The sequence below is a fragment of the Lepidothrix coronata genome, unplaced genomic scaffold, assembly GCF_001604755.1.
Source record: "Lepidothrix coronata isolate B3197 unplaced genomic scaffold, Lepidothrix_coronata-1.0 Scaffold171, whole genome shotgun sequence".
Classification (NCBI taxonomy): Eukaryota; Metazoa; Chordata; class Aves; order Passeriformes; family Pipridae; genus Lepidothrix; species Lepidothrix coronata.
In genome coordinates, this window is record NW_016690351.1 from 831,821 (window position 1) to 854,357 (window position 22,537).

Here is a 22,537-nt window from a genome sequence, read left to right on the forward strand (position 1 = left end):
CCCTGGAGCTGGTCAAGATTTGCTCTGAACTAAGTGTTAGTTTGATACCTTCAGAAACCTTCTTCATCAGGAAGAGTTAACGGTGACAGCTCTCTTTGTTTCAAAATGTGGTGCTTTTTCTTGTCCTGACCATAAACTTTTTGTTTTGAGGTGAATTTTTACTAAAATTCATTTAACAGAACATTTTATTAAATTCCTTGTTTGTAAAACACCATTGCTATCCAATGAATAGTTATAATGAAATCTTTTTAGTGGAGATTTTTCCTTTTGTTAATATATTCCTGGAAGGCAGCTCTTCATTTTCACGCAAGTCTTTTTGTATTTGAAAACATAAAGCCCTACACACACCTTTTTTAAACTGAACTTTGTCCAGTGAATTATTAGCTTGGTTCCATCAGTGGGTTCGTGCCCACTACATGAACTTAATGTATATTTTTTTTTTTGCTTGGCTTGAAGAAGTTGTGAGATGATCTCTGCTCATGGTTTTAAGGTTATTGTTGGCAGTGCTGAGCAGCTGTATGCAAGCAGATGCGAAGGCTTAAGAGCAGATGCTGTAATTACAGAATTACAGATGTATTCATTTATTCTTGTTTTTAAATTTACCTCTTTTTTTTTCTTTGTTTTTAGACTGTACCCTGTAAGTGCAGGTGTATTTTCCAACAGTGTCCACTAAAACACCACCCTGTATCCATTGAAATTTAAGGCTGTATCTGGTAGTAAATGCAGTAACAACCTGTTTTTTTCCCTTGTGCATCAGCTCTGTGTAAGTTATCTAGGTTACTGGAGCATTTGGCACTTGGCAAGCATTACCTGGCCCTATGCCAAATGAGACACACAACTTTCGTTGCTGTGGTACATAAGTTGTACAAATAAGCTGCTCTTTAGGCCTACAGGAAAAAAACACGTCAATTGAAACTTAGTCACCTTTCCTTTGTCACATTTTAGAGAAACAAGATGGTATCACAGCCATTGTACAGTTACACAATTGGAAGGGGCATGTGGTAAGAGTAAAATAAATCTTTTCAGTTGGCATTATTTTGTTGCGTGGTTGCTGTTTTCTGTTTTGTAGCAGATGACTCACATAATGGACCGCTCTCTGGCATAGTTACTGAAGTCAATAGGATTTACAGCAGCAGAATTTTTGGATGCAATTTAATTATGATTTCAATACCAGGAAATAAGCTCAAGTTCAGAAGAAAAAAAAAATTAAAATGCTGCTCTGTTTCTGTGTAGTCTGATGCTATTATTTGTCAAACTGATTAGCGAGTTTGTGGTGTTAATGGAGTCACTCTTAATAAGATGCATACATGAATGTACCCAAAAATCAGAGGAGCTGAGCTGTCTTTGTACATAATTCAGAAAATTCAATCAGCTACTATGCTATAAGTGAGCTTAATTAGACAATATCAGTAAGGTCAATGACCGCATATTATAAAAATCAATGCTGAATTTGATGTGCTTTTTGTGATTATTTTATAAGTTCAGCAATGTACTTGTAATGTTGTGGCTGTGTATTAAATTAAGGAGCTGCAAATACTGGAAATTAGGTTTTGAAGCACACTTTCCTAAATCTGCAAAATAGAGTTTTTAAAAGAACAACATATACTAAGCTTAATAACTAAAAGTTTAAAGTTCACTGAGCTCGTGCTGAAATACAGTGAACAAATATGATTTTGAAACTACTTGCATTTTTTTAATGATCTTTTATGCAAAGAAAATGATGATAATGTACTTTGTAAGGTGCTTTCTAATGCTGTTCTGATGTCTGGGGTGTTTTACCAGGGGCTGCTAGAAATGTAGGAGAAGACTTTTGTCTAACAAAAATGGAAGAAAGATGTCTTACTAAGTGTCAAACTACTTTAGGTCTTTAGCAGATTGATTTGGAGTCCTATTTGCATTTCTCTTGTTCATTAGGTTCATCAACCTGAAAAATAAGAAATAGATTGAGGCAGCAGGTAGGAATTTACCCTGGGTGCCAACAGGTGCTCATATCTCCTGGATGTGGGAATGTCCAGAATGCCTGAAGACCCCAAAACACTGCCCAAAGGGATGTCAGAGCTTTTGGACCCCTCCAGCAAGTTCAGTGGTCACTTCTGCTTGGTTTTGTCCCGGCTTGCTGTGCCAGGGGTCTGGGCTTGCAAAAAGTCGTGTTGGGAAGCTTATTCTGCTTTGTAAGGTTTTTCTTGCTAAGATTTTTTATCTTTTGCTTGTTTTCCTCTAAGGACTAAGATGGGAAAAGCTGTAGAGCCAATACAGGGTATAATTATCAAAGGCCTCAATTGTGGCTCCGGCGCTACTCGACATGAGAGGTGTCGCTGTCTGAAGGCGGCAGATCATAGGGGACATGAAAGGGGTTTGCTCTGCCTGGTTCTCCCCAGCTCAGGGTCAGACCTAGTTTGCAGCGAGAGCTCTGTGGGCAGAATGGGTTTGGAGGGAAGAGGCAGCTGTGTGGCTCAGCCACCGTCACGAGGAGGCCATTTGGAGCTGCTATCCCATCCAAGTGTAACGTGGATATCAAGCCTAGAGAAATAAAAGAATTTCCTCTGCTTTTGTTGGCCCTTACATCAGGGTGGCAGAGCTGGATCTGAAATGCAATGTCTACTGCTGTGAACTGGCCAGAAAAGCTTTTTGGAAACCTTGTCTGCTGTGATCTGAAGTGATTGCACAAAATGGCTTGGATTGGAAGGGACCTTAAAACTCATCTGGTTCCAACACTCCCCTGGCATGGGCAGGGACACCTTCCACTATCCCAGGTTGCTCAAAGCTCTATCCAACCTGACCTTGGACACTTCCAGGCATGGGGAATCCACAACTTCTCTCTGCAGCCTATGCCAGGGCCTCACCACCCTCTAAGTAAAGAATTTATTTTCTATAGAATTTATTAATACAAGGCAGACTGTAGGTTCTGGCAGTCTAGACGGGAGAACCATAATGTTTCTTCTGGCCTTTCTCATTAATTTTGACAGATTTGAGGGGTTTGCATTTCTGCACAAAGAGGTTTCAATTAACCCTTTTAACTTGCCTGTACTGTAGGCTCATTTTAATTCGCTCAGCAGTGTTTGCCAAGTACATTAGTCTGCTATATGTGCAAAGAAAGGTATTAACCTTGCTGGGATCTCTCAGGATTTTGAGGTAACTGAAAACAGAATGCGAATCCAGTCAGCAATTAGCTTGTTGCAAATATTTCCCCTTCATTTCTTTTTACTGTTGTTATTTTAACCTGAGTTACTGTAATCATAACCTGTAACTTTCTCCCTGAAGCATATTGCAAATACTTACAGCATGTTGCATACCATCTCGCATCAAAGAATTGCCGTGGCCTGGTTGGAGAGCATCTGTGACTTACTAGGCTTCAGGAAGTAAGAAAGCTGTTGGGTGTTGTTTGGTGATGTGAGAAATACATTTTAAAAATCCACAGTGGTTATCAGGAAGATGTTTTAAATATACCAGTAACCTGTAATTCATCATTTTGAACAATATCTTCTTTTGAGACAACACACAACGTGTCAGCAAATGGCACACAGCAGGGAGTGTGGCATTGATTCATAAAGGAAAGGTAAATAGCAGCCTCTGCTTTTCTGTGCTATAGTTTGGTCACAGAAATCTCTGAAGGACTGACTTCACTATACACATGCTTTTCAGGGCTTTTGGGGGCTGAGAGTAAGACAGAGATTTCTTGCAAGAGGTTTCCTTCCTCCCTTTGTCATTAGTGACCATATAGCTTCTGGATAATGTCACATTCTCACTGAAAAGAAGGTATGATGAGGGCTTAGGCTGGCAGCCAGATCTGCCATAAACTGCAGTGTACCAATCATATCACCTTATATCTCTGTCCCTTATTCTTTTCTCCTGGAAGACAAATACTGTAATATTTTACTACTACAAAGATGCCTTTAATCATGTTTGAGAAAGTCTGCTGGAAGTTTTTAGAAGGCAACTATCAATAAATGCAGAAAATGCTGTTATAAGTTTCTCACAAATAGTGCTTTTCTAACAATATATTTCTAGATAGGTGTGGATATTTTCAGTTATAGTATGTTTTTAAACAGAACATTTACATCTCTACTTCCTGTGCGATTACTTGTAACAGAAACAAATCCCTGTAAAGCACACCATGATGTCTTTGAGGCATAATGCTGTCCCAGTTGCCCTATCACCAACTGTTCATTGTGAAATTATGTTGGTAATTATCTTGTTGTCACCATTAACACGATGAGCTAGCAGAGGCTTTTGAGTTGTTGCCATTTTTTTAATTATTCAGAAGTCTGTGCCTGCCTTGTTTTCCTTCTTTCCACTGCTTAAAGGCTCTTTCAAAAAGCTTTCAGGATTATTACACTTGTCCCTAGAAAATACTTTTTTATGGAAAAGTTTTGCTCTGGCATTCTCCTGTGTTATGCTGAGGAAATAGAATAAGCTGTGTCACACCCTGTGGAAGGATCAAACCAGGCTGAGATTTAGGAATCTTAGGTGTGGAGAGGGGGAAAATGGTACTAAAAATAGGGGAAAAAAGTGCTCTTCATAAATCTCTCCACGAAACCTAGGTTTCTTGCTGTTATTTTTTTACTAAGAGTCAATATATGACTTTCTTTGGTTTATTATATTAAATTTTACCTATGCTCTGTTTCTGTTTTCCTGCCCTTTAATATAATATAATCATTTAACTGTAAGCCATTCAAATTTTGTCCTCAAAATACTTTTTTCCCCTCAATTGTCTGTAAAACTATTGAAATGCTTCAATTGTGAACATACAATGAATGATCATCCCCTAATCGATTCCACATGGATGTTGGTCCAGTTTGTGCATCTAGTACACAGAACTTCTTGATTCAGTTAAAACCAGCAAGACTGATATTGTTGCAACCTTAGAAAAACTGTACATTTTCTAAAAATCACATGCCACAACATAAACACCCTATTGAAGACACAAAACAAAGGAAGTAAAACAAAGGAAAAACACAAAGAAATTGAGCTTAGTTTCAATCTTCCAAAGACAGAATTATATCTTTTAGTTGTGTATTTAAGGGTACTTGAACTCTGTGAAGAACTTCTGAATCTCTCATGGTTACACTTGAGCTTTCATTCTGATTTGGGTTTTTTTTCTGTCTTCCTCAGAAGGGAACCGCTGATTCTCAGCTCTGCTAAAATTCTTCCCATACATTTTTAGATATCCAGAGACTTGTAGTAATGACCAGTGGTGGTGAGCTTTCAAAGGATCAAAGATTTGGCACAATTAGGATAATAGCTGAAAAACCCAAGTGCTATAATACAAAGGATAGCTGAGCAGCTTTAGTGGGGACATCAGACAGGGACCCAAACAAGAAAAGGTTCTTTGGTTTCTCTTATGCCTGAAATACCATGAGAACCATCCTCTTGTGGTATATCTGCTTCCTGCCACACTAAAATTAAGATATGCAGAAATGCCAGTATATTTCTTTCTTCTTTTTTTTTTTTCCTTTAAAGTTTAGTAAGAGTATCAAAGCTCAAAGTTAGTTTTTACTTGATTGAAGGGAGGCTTTGGTTTGGTCAGTCTCTGTTTGGAGTAGACCAAGTAGCCTCCTAGCAGCTGTGTTTGTATTATAATTGTCAACTGCTGGTGATATTTCTGACTCAGTAATCATGGCTTGCTCAGGACTGTCCACAATAAAACCATATTTGTCTAATATCCTTTGGGAGCAGGTAGCTGTGAAGTGTCCCCAGGTCAGTCATGGAGTGTCCCATAGCAGGGCTGCAGGGCAAACTGTATCACCAGGCATTAACATATGTCTTTTCCTCCCAGGTAGCCCAACAGAGTGCTACACTAAGGCTAGAAGGACTGAAAAGCATTTCAGTCAACCATTTGAGGAAGGAATTAACCACAGAAACTGATAAATAAGTTTACTCTGCTCATTTGTTGTATATACATATGCCTACAGTCTCTATTCCCTTAAGGTGTCCTCTTTAAACACATTGAGATCAAAGAGAGATTGGCTGTGGTGTGAAGTCATGGGTATTGGGGGAGAGAGATGTAATATGTCAGTATAGGATTTGGACTATTAAAAGTTCTCATTATTGACTGCAGGGGCCAGAGAGCGTAACTTCATAGTTTGATGTAGGTTCTACATCTAGGGAAGATGTAGCGGATATTTAAAAACCAATAAAAGTCAAATCTCTGAATTTATGCTCAAATAAAACACTTCATATCCTTTATTAAGGAAGATGACTGTAAGAATCCCACATAAGCACACTGTTCCAGTTACTCCAACAGTTTCTGTGAATGCCTGGGGTTTTTCACTTTGTTTTTCTTCAGTGCACAAGGTTCATGTATATATTTACAGATATGATGAAATGGTAAATTTGAAATGTACCTTTTCATTAGTCTTTAATGCTTGATTTTCTGAATTTTCTGTGTCAAATCCAAAGTCCAACAGCTGAGTAAGAAAATTCAAAAAATAAGTGAGGGAAACTAAAATTGTTGGCTGACATGAAGAATTTTGCAAACTGAGCTTCAGTCACCTTCCACATTTCCAGGCCAAAAAAAAAAAAAAAAAAACCCAGAAAGTATTATTCAGCTATTCAGAATATTTCTGGAAATCAAAGCTTGCAGTTATATATAAATTTGAATCTTCACATTTGGTGATGATGCAATATAGTTTTCTTTATTCAGCTTCAAGAAGGGCTTTACTGCAAAACCTCATCACTAGAAACAGCAATTTTTTCAAGAAGAGGTGATATAGACCGGTTGAATTTTGTTGGGCAGAAAAGCTAGGTTTTGGAGGCATATAGGACTTTCTTTTTTTGTCCAGGTCTAATAAACAGTGCAGTAGTTTACTATTATCCAGAAGGATAATAGTAGTAAAGGTTGCATAGTCATGAGGGACCAAAAAGATAAGTGGGGTAAGATCTGCATGAAGATGAAGCTGTCTAAATAAAAATTCTGATATATGGGAGAAAAGTGGATAAAGGAGGTCTGGTGTGCCCAGTAAGTTGAAGTTCATGACCCTGCCACCATAGCCTTGATTGTCAGCTGGCTCTCCTCAGGGCACCCACATGAAAACGTCCATCTGTGGCCACATAAAAAAGCCTTTCTGGCCTCAAGTGGCCTGTGGCCACAGGGAAAGGACCCTCCCCGATGCTGCAGGAGCAGATGTGAAGCTGCTCAATAAGCCTGCAGCCTGCAAATGAGGAATATGGTGAGGAGGGCATTTCCCTGAAATTTGTAGGAGGATGCAGAAATACTTGGAATTTCTAGCCCCCACAGTTCCCTGCTTAGCAGCCTGTTTTAGAAAAACCTTTAGGCATTTCTGTAAAATGTCTCTGTTCTTCTAAATGTGAAACTGGAACATAACACTTTGGCCTTATGTGTTTTATTGGCTGAAATCTGTTTAGATTCATATAGGATTTCTTCTCAGAAAGGTGCTACTTGTAAAACTCCCGTAACACTGTGGAACATCAGTCGGTATTCAGTCCTATATCTTTAATTCCTTTCCACTCAGAGAAGAAGAATCTGTGCTTTCTTAATTGTCTGTAGCAAAACTTTTGCTACAATGTATCTGGGTAAAGAGCCTTTCTTTTGCCGTTTGGGCATGCTTCAGCAATGGAATGGATTTATCCTATTGTCTTGGTGAGTATATGTGTCTTAAATGTCACACCTGTAAGTTTAATTAGGTGATTTTTTTAGTTTAGAAGTGTGACATTCCCATTCTTGAACTGCCAATACTTGCGTTTTCTGACTTTATCCTTTTTTTTTTTTTTGGCATGGACTAAAATGTTCTTACCAATTCAATCCATTTCTTATTACATGGCAGTAGACCTCATTTAATTAAATGCAAAGTTATAAACTAAATGGTTCCCAAATGTATACTGAGTATTTAAAAAAAAAAAATCCTAAGAAGAAAAACCTCACTAGCGAGTGTTTGCCAAGTGTTTGTGTTGGTTTGGCAGGTATTTGGAATAGGGTTTGTTACTAGGTGGGAGAGGGGACATGCAGCATCTCTGGCACGTCTCTGCCCCTGTGCCTGCTCTGACCAGGTGGGCTGTACAGCAACCAGGCCTTTGTCAGATATATGTGCCACACACGGGTGCCATGTGCTTTTAGGACAGCTCATGGTCCTTAGTGCCAGCTCAGCGATGCCGTGGTCCCACTGGATTGAAATTTCTGGGCAGACCTGGGAGAGGTCCTTCTATGTTAATTGGTCCTGTTGAAATGGAGTTCAAAATAACTTATTCACACAATCAATATCTTTTTTAAACTGTATGAATATTGACATGTTACTCATTTAGCAGTACTGACAAAGTAACCTTATTTCATTATGGTTTTAGTAGGGAAGGGTGGAAAAACAGGATTGCTTGTGGCATTTCTAATCATTTTTATCCCTTGTACCAATTGGATGTTTATCTCTCATTAACTGTGAAGTTGGATTATACTGGGTTTCCGTGTGTATGATTCTGTATGTTTTGATGTGTGTTTTAAAGGGAGTGTGCTGTTGCTCTCTTAAATTAGCCAAGGCTTGAGTAGTGCTTACCTTAACCCAGTTTTAATTCCTTCTGTTGCATGTAAGACTGTGCCTCTTTTGAGAGAGTAGAAAATGATGTAGCACTTAAATTACTTTAAAATATTGAGTTCAGAAAGAGCAGGGATGGCAGCATGGCTTGCTTTCACTCTCGCTTTAGAAAAACTTTTTTTTTCTCTTCTGGCTTGAAAGTACCAATGTCCTGTCCTGGCTAGTGGCCTTTTTCTGGGAACAGGAATGTTTCTTTTCAGTGTCTTTCATCTGGACTTTGGTGAAAAGTTAGATGTAACCACAGTAGGTAACGCATTTCCAGACAATGCCTTATTGTCTGCACAAGCTGGATGCAGAGACCTTGCATACCTACTTAGAATCAGGATTAAATTACCAACCTTTTGGGCATTTTTATGTAAAATGTTCTTTATTATGGTTTTCATAGCTAAAGCATGAGTCACTTGCAAGCCATAATAGATTTTGGCTATGCTGCATGATGAAGTGTTCTGGATGCAGTGAAACATTTAATCAAGACTCCAGGCAGTGCAACTCCCAGTGGTCACCTTAACAGGGAGAAAAAAAGGGAGAGAAAACGAAACAAATTACTGCACCTTTTTTTTTGCAGCACTAAGATCAATATTTCATAGAGACAACAGAAGAAGTACGCTTCTTTTTAATTTTTATTTTTAAATGATGATGAAAGCAGATTTACACCTGATTTAGTTTTCCACGATGAGGATAGTGAAACAGTGGCACAGGTTGCCCAGAGAGATGCTGGATGTCCCATCCCTGGGGACATTCAAGGCCAAGTTGGATTGGGCTCTGAGCAACTTGATCTAGGTGATGTCCTTGAAGAGGAGCTGGACTAGATGATCTTTCAAGGTGCTTTCTAACCCAAACTATTCTATGATTTTATGATTTTTCTGATAGTGTCAGTTAAATCACTGAATTCTTGAAAGCACTCTGATCTCCTACCATTTTATATTGATGCTTTATAAAAGTGACTTGGTTGCAAGACATCAAATCACCTTACTAAACTTTACCATATGATATTAACTCCAGGAAAGTTATGTGGTGTTAAAATACTGGAATTAGAGGCCACGGATTAAAATTATCTGGGAAATTCCAGGATATCATAGTAAGATTTATAAGGCTCCATGCATGTTTGTTTAACAGAGAAAGCAAAACATGTTTCCAAAATACACTGAGCCCTAAGTTTCCAAGCAATTTCAAGGCTTGTAGTCAGTAGTAATTCCTGATTCTGTGAAGAAAAGGAAGTATTTCTGTATAATCCCTACTCTAAATGGGCTCAGACTGTTGTCTTGTATTGGCTCAATATTTTATTTGCTTTGGGGTGACTGGAATGGGCAGTGGGGTAGCCCAGGACAGGCTTCACATCCTGTCTTTCATTAAGGTACTCTTGACCTCAGACATGGAAATTTGGTCTTGTGCCTTGTTGTCCTTGCATGGAGAGATCCTCAGTGTCTAAGGTCTGATTGCTGACACATCCATCTATTGCCTAAGCAATTGTCATCATCACCTAAAATTAAGGATTTTGCCTGAAAAAAGGAGTTTGGAAAGTATTCACTACACTGATTTCTTCCAAAGGTGTTACCCCAAATTTCAAAGATCAAGTGACTGCTGCTGCCCCTGGATGTTCAAATTTGGCTTTTTTTTGGTCTCCAAACAGTGCCTTTTTAGCATTTTTTCCCCACATTTTCTCCCCAGCTGCAATCTTCCCCCTGTTAATAGTGGGATTCTTAACAACTTTGTATTTCTATTTAACAGGTTTGCTGGCCTGCAGCACAATAGACTAATGTGATTTTTATTGTGCTAGCGTGTGCTGGGGTTGTTTGCCTCCCGGAAAATGGGATATTCAGATGCCTCATTCAGCTTCAGCCTCAGCAAAAGCTATTGCCTTGTCCCAAGACATTTTCTTTATAAATGGGCTTTCCATCTTGTTGTGGAAATTGTAAATGCGCATGGATCTGTAATTCGGGTTTTTCACCTTCCTGAGCTCTGCTGTTATTGGGTATTTAAGTAATTTTAAAATATAATTTTTTTCCCCCCCTCACACTTACTGTTTCCCAGTATTTCAGAGCAAGCTGGGAAACTGATTCAAGATAGCCTATGGGGTTTTATCATTATTAGAAATTTTATTTTTTAGGAATATATATATATATAAATTTATTTTTTTAAAGAGGATTTTTCTTCTTTTCTTTCTGGAAATGCACTTCCAGAAATGCATTGTACTTGGATGCTAAATCTTTCCTTTTCCTTGACCTTACAGTTTGGAAGAAGCACACATGCACTAGTCCTCAAGCACTTAGTATAACCATAAGTTCACTGATGTGAGTAGCCAGTGTGATTACTCACATCAGTAAAAAAAGGAATCTACACATGCATGTGTATTTTTCAGGATTAGTGAAACATTGTTTGCTTAATGAAGAAAAAGGCTGAAGTGATGGAGGCAGGAAATAAAATTACTAGTGTTGGCCAGGTTATTCAGTCAGTTACATGGACGGGATAAATTAATAGTTGAATTCTTTCCTTTTATCATCCTGAATGATATTATTTAGAGTATTTATCAAGGGAGGAGGAAATAAAATCCTTTCACTTTTATTCTGTTCATATTGATAATGCGCTGCCATGATCTCCAGCAAAGAAGAATAAGCTCCATAATTTTTTTAAGATGAAGGATCATAGAATGACTTAAGCATGAACAAAAGTCTTCAGGGTGATGTGTGACCATGCTGCCTGGAGATTGTTAGATGGCGTCTCTTGAGAGAGGCAGTGAACATCAGGGCAGCAAGCAAAGGGAAGAAGAATGACTCAACGACATATAAATTGAAAGAAAAGCTGTTGCCTTTCCGCTCTGTTTAATCTTTAATCAAATACTGTTTGAAGAAGTGTCGAACATGTGAGACATCTGGGAGTTCTTTTCTTCTTAGATTGTGCTCTATCTATAGATCTCAGACTGAATGTGTACCATGGATGGGGTGGCCCCAAGCAAGAATTACTGCTTGCGTTTTGGGACTGCCAGGGAAACTTGCTGCTGCCACATGAGCTCACTCATGTTTCCTGTGTCATCCTTTTTCTTCCCTCATTTTCATTCAATAGATAGAAGAACTTCAGAAAAGTATTCGGTCTGTAAGGCCTCCTCACCTTGAAATAAAAGGAAATTAAATGTTATTAACTGTAATAAAGCAGAAGGATAAGTTCTGGCCAGATGAGTCCATTGGTTTATAAAAGGTGTTATGTTTGGATAGAATTTGGCACAGTACCTTCCAGTGCGATGTTTTATTTTACATACTTTGGTAGCTCATAAACCCAGTAACTTTGGTCACTAAAATAATTTCTTGTTCCAGAATAAAACTCTCATTTTAAGCTTTTTATGTTGAGCATGGAATTTGTCTAGCCTGTTCAGGTCCAATCATCTGGCGTACAAGTATTTCTGAAGTGGATTGGTGTTTTTGCTCTAAGATGTGACACTTCATCTTCTAGCAACTTAATTCAACAAATTATTTTGAATAAGCTTAAGAATAGTTTATTCAAATGCAACTCATTGGTTAACCCAAAAAATACTTTTTTTTATTTCTGCAATAATGGAATTTCTCCTTGCCTGCATAGAATAAATTGTTTTCAGAACCATGTGCAAAGTATGAAGCTATCAAATACTTTACACTGCAGCATCACTCTATGTGATGAGATGAAAGAGTCCCTTTCACAGACACTCCTTGTAAGTGCTATCAATTAATTCAAGGAGAGTATTTTCTACTTTCTTCAAAGTAAAGGCAACATTTTGATAGAACAGTGAGTTTCCCAGTGACTTCCTGTGTTCAGGTTTGTGTCCTCTAAATGCTTAAATAGATCGGTGTGCTTTAACAGTTGAGGGTTTGGTGTGATTCCTTGTATCTGTTAAGACTTGAGGTTTGTCTGAATGGAGAAAAGAACTACTTTTCTTACATCTACAGTTAAATTGAGGCAGAACTGTTTGAGATGAGTGCTGCCCTGCCTCAATCTGTTCTGAATTTGTTTGTGGAGGAAAAAAAACCGCAAGAGGCTAATTTGAGCAGCAAATAAGAATCTTAATAAGATCAAGGTAATAATTACTTCCTCTGCTTTGAAAATGTCTGTGACAACAGGCTGCAGCATAGGTTGGCCATCTGTAGCAGTGGCAGGGACACAACATTATTGTAAGAATGTTATTAAGACTGTGAAGGAGAAATTTCATTCACACACGGGGAAATTTATGGTATTGTTTTGACTTTCTATTGCTGATCTCTGTGGTTTGTTGTATGTCCGTGTTTTTGCATCTTAGTTTTATATAGCTGGAATCAAACATTAAACAAGCACACAAACAAACAAAAAAAAACACCCAAAGAGAGTTTGCTTAGAAATGGATATGTAAAATTATTGTATTTATTTTACGAGGCTTAGTTAATAAGCAACATGTATTTTTCTGAAGAATGAACTGTGAAGGAAAGCTTTAATTTTCAGTTGTTTTTCTAGATTCATTAAATGTGTGAAAGAAAAGCTCTATACTAGAATTTGTACAATATTAGGATAATTTTGTGGAGATTTACATGCATGTAGATAGAACGAAACTTTCTGATTTTTTCATTTTCCATTGAAGAAACAAACCAAAGCAATATTTTGAATCTATTAATAGTTTTTCCATCATAGTGTTAACAGATTTAGAGGGGTCTGTAACTATGTATGTTCCCATGGCTTCTGCAGAAATTCAAGGCTGTTCAGAGGAGCAAAGTCCCCATCAGTTCATGGACCACTGGAGGGAGCAAGTTAGAGAATTAAAAAGGTGCAAACACTCTTCACTACCTTTGCTGCTGCTGTATTTTATTCTGTTTGAGTCCTTTGAGTGGCAGTAAGAACTTTTGGGTCCTATTTTAAAGATGCTGTTGATATAAATGGGAATTGAGGATTTGTCAGACGGGAAGTTGCAGAATTTTTTTTTGGAGTCTGTCCATAGAACAGTACTTTGAGTAGTCCAAGGTGAGTGGCTCAGGTGACTGGTTTGTGTCTCTGATTGGTATCCTAGAGTTGCATTGACTGCTGGGTTTGAGGTCAGGCAAGATTATTCCCCATTTTGGATGGATTTGGAGAAGGGGGTGATGATTATCACTTTTGGTGTAGCCTGGGCGTGTTGCTTCCTACAGTTCTATAGGCACTGGCAGATGATGGTTCCTTCCTTCCAAGGCTTGGACAACTCTCTTCAGCTCTCTTTGTCTTTTTTCCTGTGGTGTATTTGAGGTTTTGAGGCCTTTGGTTTCCTAAATATTTATTCTTATACTTGTTGTTATTGTTGGTTTGCCATCAGTGCAAGCTGAGAGCATAGCACGTGATCTGTAGACCCTTTTGAACATGATTCCTGTGGTACAAACAGGTAATACTGTCATGACCACCTTGTCTTGCCTTCATTAAGTCCAAGACAGGATTGAACATAGCTATTAATGGGTAGCATATGATATTAATCAAACCATATATTTCAGAAATCCAAATGACACACATTGATATCTTTAGGCAAATGTAGTATGGGATTAGAAAGAAGAAGTTAGTTGGGAAGAGGTTTAGTTTAGATCTTTGATTAAAGCTTTGTGGACTTTTTTTTCTTCCCTGTTGAAGATGTGATAAGATATGCTGCAATCTTCCTGTGCCCTGTGGCATAAAAGACTTTGTGGTTGTGGTTCTCCTATGGGCGTCTGCTTGGTGTCAGAACTTCTGAAATAATTTCAAAGTTAAATTAATTTTTTAACTCCTAGACAGAAGACTGGACATTCACTTTACATCCAATCTCACTCAGGATGTGTATTTTCTGAAATGAAGCTTAATGGACTCTTGTTTTGGGGAAAATGTGAAGATTTTTCTCAAATCTTTTTCATAAATGCATTGGGCCAGGTTGGATTGGGCCCTGAGCAACTTGGTCTAGTGGAAGGTGTCCCTCTCCATGGCAGGGAGTTGGAATAAGATGATCTTTAAGGTCCCTTCCAACCCAAACCATTCTGTGATTACTTAAGTGAAATTTCTGCAAACAAGTGCATCCAAGGATTTTATTACTTAGTTTTTGCAGTACTGTGTGTAAGCTGAAGTAGTAAATTATAACAGAAGTAAAAAGATAGCTTTAAACACGGATGCTAATTAGACTTAGCCAATGGGGAATTATGGAGCGATACACATTATCTAAGCCCTGTGGATAAATAGTAAATCATAGTGTAAATGCTCTTTAAAGAAGTTGTGGTCTTTTCTAAAAATGTCTCTTCCTTATTTGAGAGTTCCTTATTTTTCCACCATCTAAAGCACATCTTCAGTATAAAATACAATATCTTTGTTTACTTGTGAACTGATTTTTCAGAATAAAATTAGCTCTATTATTCTTCTCCTTTTTTTTTCAGTTCTCTAGAATCTGATTTTATAATTAATTTATTTGTCCCACAACCCTTAGCCATCTGTATCCTTGGATTCTCACTATTCTACATTATGCAAGCTGTAGGCAATGCACAGCTCCCATCCCAAACCCCCCAGAAGTTGTCATATATTTTTCATATGATTTGTACAACGGGTGATCTCTCATCATGAAAATGGGTTCTGGTGCTGAAATGTCACCCGCAGCTGAAACATTAGCTGTGAATGACATGTATGGTATGAATAAATAAATTACAGAGCTGTGCAGCTGCTTTACCTTGAAACCCTATCTGAGGAAATGCTGTTCTTTGAGGACGAGAGCAGGCAGAGTGTGCTGTGCCAGTTCATGGGGCAGGACCCTCTTGGCAAGGAGAGCTGGCAAAATCCTTCGTCTGTCATTAATTTCTACCACACCTCTCCCATTTCTCTGATTCATTGTCACCCAGATGCAGGAGTCTCCTTGAAAACCAGCCTAGGCTGGTTTATTCCCTGAAAGTTTGTGTCTCATTAGTTAGTTGTCAGTCATTGCTTGTGATGCTCTGGTCAGTGCTCCTTTAAAGTTAATGATAAAACCTTCTAGGTTAATCTGTCTCAGGCCATGAATTGTTTTTTGTACCATTTGTGAATGGTCAAAGGGATTAAATATGGGATAAATAAATAATGACCTTCTATAAAAGACCACTGTTTTCTCTCCACTTCCAGCACATATAGCTGTAATATTAATATTATACTAACATTATATCTCTGTTTTTAGAAATAGTTCTTTGTAATGCTGTGGGAAAGTTCTGACAAGCCAACAGTAACGGTAGCCAACTGTGGGCATAAATACTGAATACAGACTGAAAAAAAAAATTAAAAATTAAAAGAAAAAAGGCTCACTCAGATTGGCTTAGATCCCCAGGTGGAAGGTGTCTCCTTATGTGGTGTATATACTGACCACAAACCAGTATGTGTTCTCAATAGTCTAAAGCTCTCTACCCCTCTGAAGAAATTCTGTTGGTGCAAAAGTGCTTATCTGGGAAATAGCTGAGCTCCTTGTAGCCTTCTCTGCCTTCAAAACTTCCTCTGAGGCAAAAGAGATGTGCTAGGATCAAATACACCCTCAGAATATTTATGTGTCTACAGCAATTTAGATTTTCAGTATCTTTGATGACAGACAGCAGTACAACACAACAAACCTGTTCTGTCACAAAGTCTAGCTCTGGTGTGCGACTTTCTAAAATGTTTGCCTTTGGGAGGACCAAAGATGGACCATCCTTTGGAATGTGGTTTCAGGAAGCCCACAGAGAACCAATACCTTGGTGAGCAGCCACTGAGTGCTTGGGGAGAGATGCTGCAAGTGAGACCAGGTGACTCAGTTGTTCTGCAGGGACGGCCAAGACTCTGTCACTGAAGTGCTTTGGGATCGTCCTGGTGATCAAGTCAGAATGTCTTGGCAACTGGTGGTCTGTATGAAAACAGAAAAAAAAATAAATGTTAAGACAGGGGACTAGAAATAATAGAATCCTAGACTTCAGATCACCAAAAATGTCTGTGTTGGTTGTATCCAGAGCAGCCCAACACATCTATTTTCAACTAAGTGCAGGGAGAACCCTTGTGTATAACAGCATGGCAGATATTGAAGTGGAAATAATATTCTGTCTGTCAGTCTAGGTATCTTTAAGTCATCCATCCCTTTGCCTCCCTTCCTGTGCAACAGCTCTCTCTCTGCCTTTCTCTGTTCCTTGGTAAGAGTTCCTTCATCTAACCCTTTTCTCCTTGGAGGGTCTTCAGAGTTTGGTTCAGTATTTTGGGTCCAAAATAAGCCTTTTTTTTTTTAATGATAAATGTAAAACAGCTGTGTCTTCTTTTTCTATTTTGGAATATTACGTTCCATACCCAGCAACGCAGAAAAACGTAGCTCTGCATCTTTTTAAATTAGCATCAACAGGGCAGCAATCTTGCTTATGAAAAACTAGGAATAACGATCACACAACAACCTTTCAGGAACTATCATTATTATTTGGAAAAGCACACAAATATGGCATGTGAAAAGAACATTAGCTGAGCTGTGGATAGGCAAGGAGAGTAGATGCTTGTGGGTGCTTCTAAAGTAACGTTTATGTTTGCAATTAGGGGAGAGCTTTGAGAGAGAGAGAAAAACAGATTATTTTTTATAAAATATATTAAGTGCAAGGGTGTTTTTTCCTCTCTCGGAACAGAGAGTTGCCAATATATAAACATTTCAGAGAGAATTTTACACCACCTCATCTTTATGTCAGGCAGCATTTAATGGTTGAGCGATCTCCTGCCCCGGCACTTGGCAGCTACTCTCCAGGGGCCGACTTTGAGGATTACAATGACAGTCTATCAGTGGATCTTTTCCAATATAAACTAGACTAGGACCATTTAAAATCAGTTGCTATCAACAAGTCAAATTAACTTTATTTATGTTAGAGGCTTTCCTATGAGTATTTTATAACAACGTGGAATTTTAATATCTGGAGGGGCTTTTCCTGTTGTTGGTGTGATTTGGGAATGCGCTAATTCACGTGATTAAGAACAATTTACCTAATTTCTTTCTGAATTATGTGATTTGTGACATTCAGGTCCAATCAGCACTTAGGGCTCACACAGCTTTTTTCTGATTCCTGCTTTTTACAGGTTGAAATAACACTTCAGGATATCAATGACAACCCACCAGTATTCCCCACAGATATGCTCGATTTGACCGTAGAAGAGAATATAGGAGATGGATCTAAAATATTGCAGCTGACAGCCATGGATGCTGATGAGGTAGGAGCATGGTTTTGTATTTGAATATTGGTACTAAAAGTGCTGGAAATATGTTTTTACCTGTTCCCTTCATCTCTTTGTGAGAGCTTTGCCTCAGGAATCATTGCAGTCATTCACCAAACTCTGTTCAGTATCATGGAGTCACACAGAGGCAAAACCACACGAGCCAGTGAGACAACTACTCTGTTACTTGAAGGCTGCTCACTGGTTTGTATATAATGAGTTAAAGTTTTCCTAACATCTCAATGCCAAAATGTGCCCCACGTTTTGGGTTTAGATGGTGTTGTTACAACTCTTATCACACACAGTACCCAGTGATGTGGCAAAGGTGCTCAACTGCCCAGTGTGTGATAAAGAGTTATTGATGTTCAGTTTAAGACCACAGCTTGAGATCTAAACTAACTTTGAGGCCAAAATGTTGTAGTTGAGCCCAGTTTCAGGGTGTGCAATAAAATTAATGTGAGACAAGCCTTGGAGAACAAGAAAACTTTTGGTAATGCCTGCTTTCCTTTTGACTAGATCTAAATAATATCAATATTATCCTTTCCTAAAGAAGGTTTTATTTTACCAAAAAGATAGGAAGTGAAATAATGCTAAAATATGTGCTCCGTATGTGAACCTCTTTGCAAAATAGTTTTGCCCAGTTAGATTCATTACTGTGAGGGCACTGCAAAACTAAGGTGCTATTAAGAAACTACAGTGCTATTGATGCATTCATTTATTTTAGAAAGTAAGTTATGAAAATGTTAATGATATTGTTTTCATTTATTTCAGCTGATTCTTTCCACAAGTAAAAGGACTAAAAAGTCAATGTGAACATGCAAAGAAGTTTGTGTTGTCATTAAAGTACAGGGTTGCACTTGACAACAATGAGCAGTTCTTGCATTCAAATAACAGGGTAATTCAACCTCCTCCAGAGAATTTTATTCCTGCTCTTTTTTGTGTTAGCTTGGTTAGTCTTCCTGTGATTGTTAATTGGTGTACTTAATCTTACTACTGCAGAGGGAACCACTGGAACACCCATAGGAATGGTGCAAATGTGATCATGAATTTTTTGTTCTTCCCTTTATTTTCTGGGAGTTGCCTTATATACAGACAAAACCCAGGATTTTGAAAAGATGCACATCTGTAACAAAAATTCTAGCTGTTTGTATTTATTTTAGGAAGAAATAAATATTGAACTACCACTCTCTGGTATGGTATGGCAAGTATATCTAAGATTTTAGCAATGCTCCAGCCTCTTTTTGACAATTCCTAGATTGTGTATCATGTATTATCCATCCTGAAGCACTCCGTCTGGTGGGAAGCGATTTGTTACCTCAGAGAGAAACTAGTCAATCTTTTCTATAAAAAGGAAGGATTTCAGTTTCCCTACCAGAACATTTGTATCTCAAACTCATTATGAAGAGCTGAAGTTTTCTTAGCTGTGTGCAGTTTAGGGTCAAGATACTTGCCTTTTTTCGCCCCTTCTCTAGAGCTGAGGGTACAGTGAATGCTCTTTGTTTTTCATATCATCTTCCTGCGACATTACGCTTTCAGACATTCACATGGCATTCACACTTTCAGAATCAAAGATTTCGCTTCCAAAGGATGTCAGAACCCTTACATGGCTGAGAGGTGTACAAGAACATCTCTTAGTAATATTTTATAATGATAGTATGAAGGCAGCAAATTTCAGATCCTTGTCTGCTATAAGGGCATCATAGAGATCCGAGAAAAGATATAAAGACATTCTTTAGGTGCTAAGTGATACCAAAAGCTTTAACAATTCCTGCAGCTTCTAACACTTTTTAAAGTCACTTGTTGATAGGAAATTTCTCTACAGCTTTTTAGTAGGTTTTACATATCCGTGTTTTGTTTTGCTTCTCACCTAGGTTGTGTATAAACCAGTATTGCAGGTGGCTGTGGTTATAGCTGCACTCTCTTAGAAGGACTCTGGCTGGTCAAACAAGGGGTGAAGAATGTGGTCACCTCTGACCTGAAATCTGAAATTCTGATCAGATGTGATGCTAAGCCACACAATTGGAGGAAAGCGTGTGACATCCCCTACATACACCTGAGCACACAGCTGAAGTGCTGCATGCAGCTCGTCAGGGCTGGACACCTGCACAAGCCTGTTTTCTTTCTAAATTTCATTTTATCAGTTAGCTCGGTCCAACTCTTTGAAACTACACCCCAGAGAGAAAGTTTGGCAGTCTGGTAAGGTCAGGTAACTAACACTTGTCTCTCCTCTCACAAATACCAGCAGGTGTTTATCTCTGTTAATTTGCTTTTTTAGGCAAGAGCGTTTGGAACAGTTATAGAATTTCTCTCTCCCTGATCTCTTTGATCTGTTGTTCAACTCAGAAGTGCCACTTTTGTGCCAGCAGCAGGTTTCAGCTGTGACACCTTTAGCTCTGGCCGGGCACCAGAGGAGGGCACGGTAAATATCTGCTCACCCACCAAAACACATTGTCAGGCATCAGCAGCATGCAGACTATAGGTATGTGTATCCCATGTTACATGTCATCAGCTTTAGAGCCCTTAAGCCTGTCTTGGAAAAAAAGAACATGACATTTTTCTACATAACATTATTTTTCCCTAATTTTCCTTTCAACCAAAATGATCAAAGTCCACATGAATCCTTTTTTTTCCAAGGACGAGTGAGGTTTTTTTGACCCAAAAGCTTTTGACTTCCAGCACAACCCAAAAGATCAGAAGTGTGATTTTAATGACACATGATTTGTCACTTGGGGGCTTTTTATTTACAGGAGTAAATGTATTTCCTTGCAGAAACTGACCTTTGAGGGGCTGCTGCAAGCACAGCCCTCATGAGTGTTTCCTGACCGGGAGCTGCGGCTCTTGCCATGTACTGGCTGGGGGAACTGCTGCGTGGCTGCCCCAGGTCCTCCCTCTCCTGCCTTCTCCATCTCGCCTCCAGAGAGCGAGAAATGCAGAGCTGATCCCACTACCAGGGATTTAATTTAACCTTTGAACGTAAAACAAGAATAAACATTTATCCTTGTTAAGATGTTACACTGCTCGGTGATGCTGACTTGAAATTAAAACAGATATCAGATCTTTGTGGTACTGATTGGATGCAATCCTTTTATGAAAAGTGGAGCAAAAAATATCTGGGCAATCTCATCAGTTCACATCTCATAAATAAAAACTGTGAACGTACGTGTCTTTGCTGTGGGACTGAAGCAGGGACTGGCCAGGAAGGCTCTTTATTAAAGGAAACCATTCTGAAAAATATTCGCCAAGTGCAGTTACTGGAACGATTCTTGTCTTACTGAAAGTTATGATGTGGTTTTCCTGGCGAATAACTTGATTTGACCACTTCTGTTTTTCCTTAGGGAGCCAATGCCCTGGTGACGTACACTATTATCAGTGGTGCGGATGACAGCTTCCACATTGACCCCGAGTCAGGAGAGCTGATCGCCACCAAGCGCCTGGACCGGGAGCGCCGCTCCAAGTACTCCCTGCTGGTCCGTGCCGATGACGGCCTGCAGTCCTCAGACATGAGGATAAACATCACTGTTAGCGACGTCAATGACCACATCCCCAAATTCTCCAAGCCAGTGTATTCCTTTGACATCCCAGAAGATGCCACTCCAGGTAAATAGGAAATGGAAATATGATCACTGGCCTCTTCAGTTGTTTCCTTCTTTTAAAGCTCGTTTCATATGCAAGAGTGTTTTGATGCTTAAAAGTTGGGTTGTAAGCTAGAATATATTTACATCAAATAAAGCTTTCAAAAACTGTGCTCTATTACATGTCTCCAGATGAGAAATGAATATTACTTGCAACAAAAGTACTCTATTTATATTTCCAAGATTTTATACAGACTGCTAATACAAAAGCGGTATCTGCCAGTATTAGTAACTGCAACATCTTAGAAGCTTATTTTAAAATATGAATAAACAAAGGAGATGCAAATGACATGGTGATAGCTTTCCAGCTTTTATTAAGGCTTTCATAGGCATAGGAGTCTCAATTTGGGACAACCAAGATTACCCTTATGCCTCCAACTTTTCCACTCTGCCCTGCAGTCCCTCTCCCAAAATTTGATGGTGGTTTGCATTTAAGGATTACAATGCAATCAGCTGTGCCTCAGGAATCTGATCTGGAAGTAACTGAGACGTCTGTGTAGCACGGGGTGGTTTGGTTGTAGATCCTCAGCCATGCTCTTTTATCTTGTTGCTCGGTCTTGAGGCTTGGTTTCTTTTAGCAGGAACGACCCTGGAATAGGCAATCCTAATTCCCTCCACATTAAGATGAGGCTTCTCTCGTTAATCATGTATGGGGTGTACATTAGTGCTTTATACCCAGCTTAGCAGTCGTGGATGGCAAAAAAAGAAATAGGCTGATTTTGTGCTTGAAGTACTTCATCTTCTCCTGTTCCATTCTCCAGCAGTCCCAGAGTAGTCTCACCCAAAGGGGAAGGATCATGAGCCCTTGGATAGCTCTGGAATAGAGAGAGGAACCCTTGGAGGTTCCTATCTCTATCCCAGACAGTAATCCCTGTTCCCCTTGCAGTTAAAGAAACATTAAAGCTTGAGGTTATAAAATGGGTGTCAATGATACCAGCATATCCAGGTGGATTAAAGGGGGTTGTAGCACTATTCTTCATTCTAATGATACAAGAAGTTTTCATTATCACGTTGCTCAAAAATAGCTTACTGGGCTGTAACGCACATAGTTCATCTGGTTCCACGGAAAAGAAATTAAATTATTGATTTTCCTGGAAATGAGCTAATTATAATTAGTGTTCGAAATACTAAAACGTGACACTTGATTTCCAAACTTTAGTCAGTCGTGCAAGGGCAGCTATGCAGAAATGAAAACAATGGCACAGATTCACAAGGAATTGAATTTCA

The 22,537-nt window shown here is 38.8% G+C and overlaps 1 protein-coding gene across 1 annotated transcript in view; it reads left to right on the forward strand.

Annotated features, from left to right (window-relative positions):
• FAT4 (FAT atypical cadherin 4) overlaps positions 1–22,537 on the forward strand; it is a 129,150-nt gene that overhangs the window by 48,303 nt on the left and 58,310 nt on the right. Inside the window, exons 2-3 of the mRNA XM_017829944.1 lie at positions 17,544–17,675; positions 21,014–21,275. Coding sequence (XP_017685433.1) covers positions 17,544–17,675; positions 21,014–21,275 — 394 coding nt within the window. The remainder of the gene's footprint in view (positions 1–17,543; positions 17,676–21,013; positions 21,276–22,537) is intronic.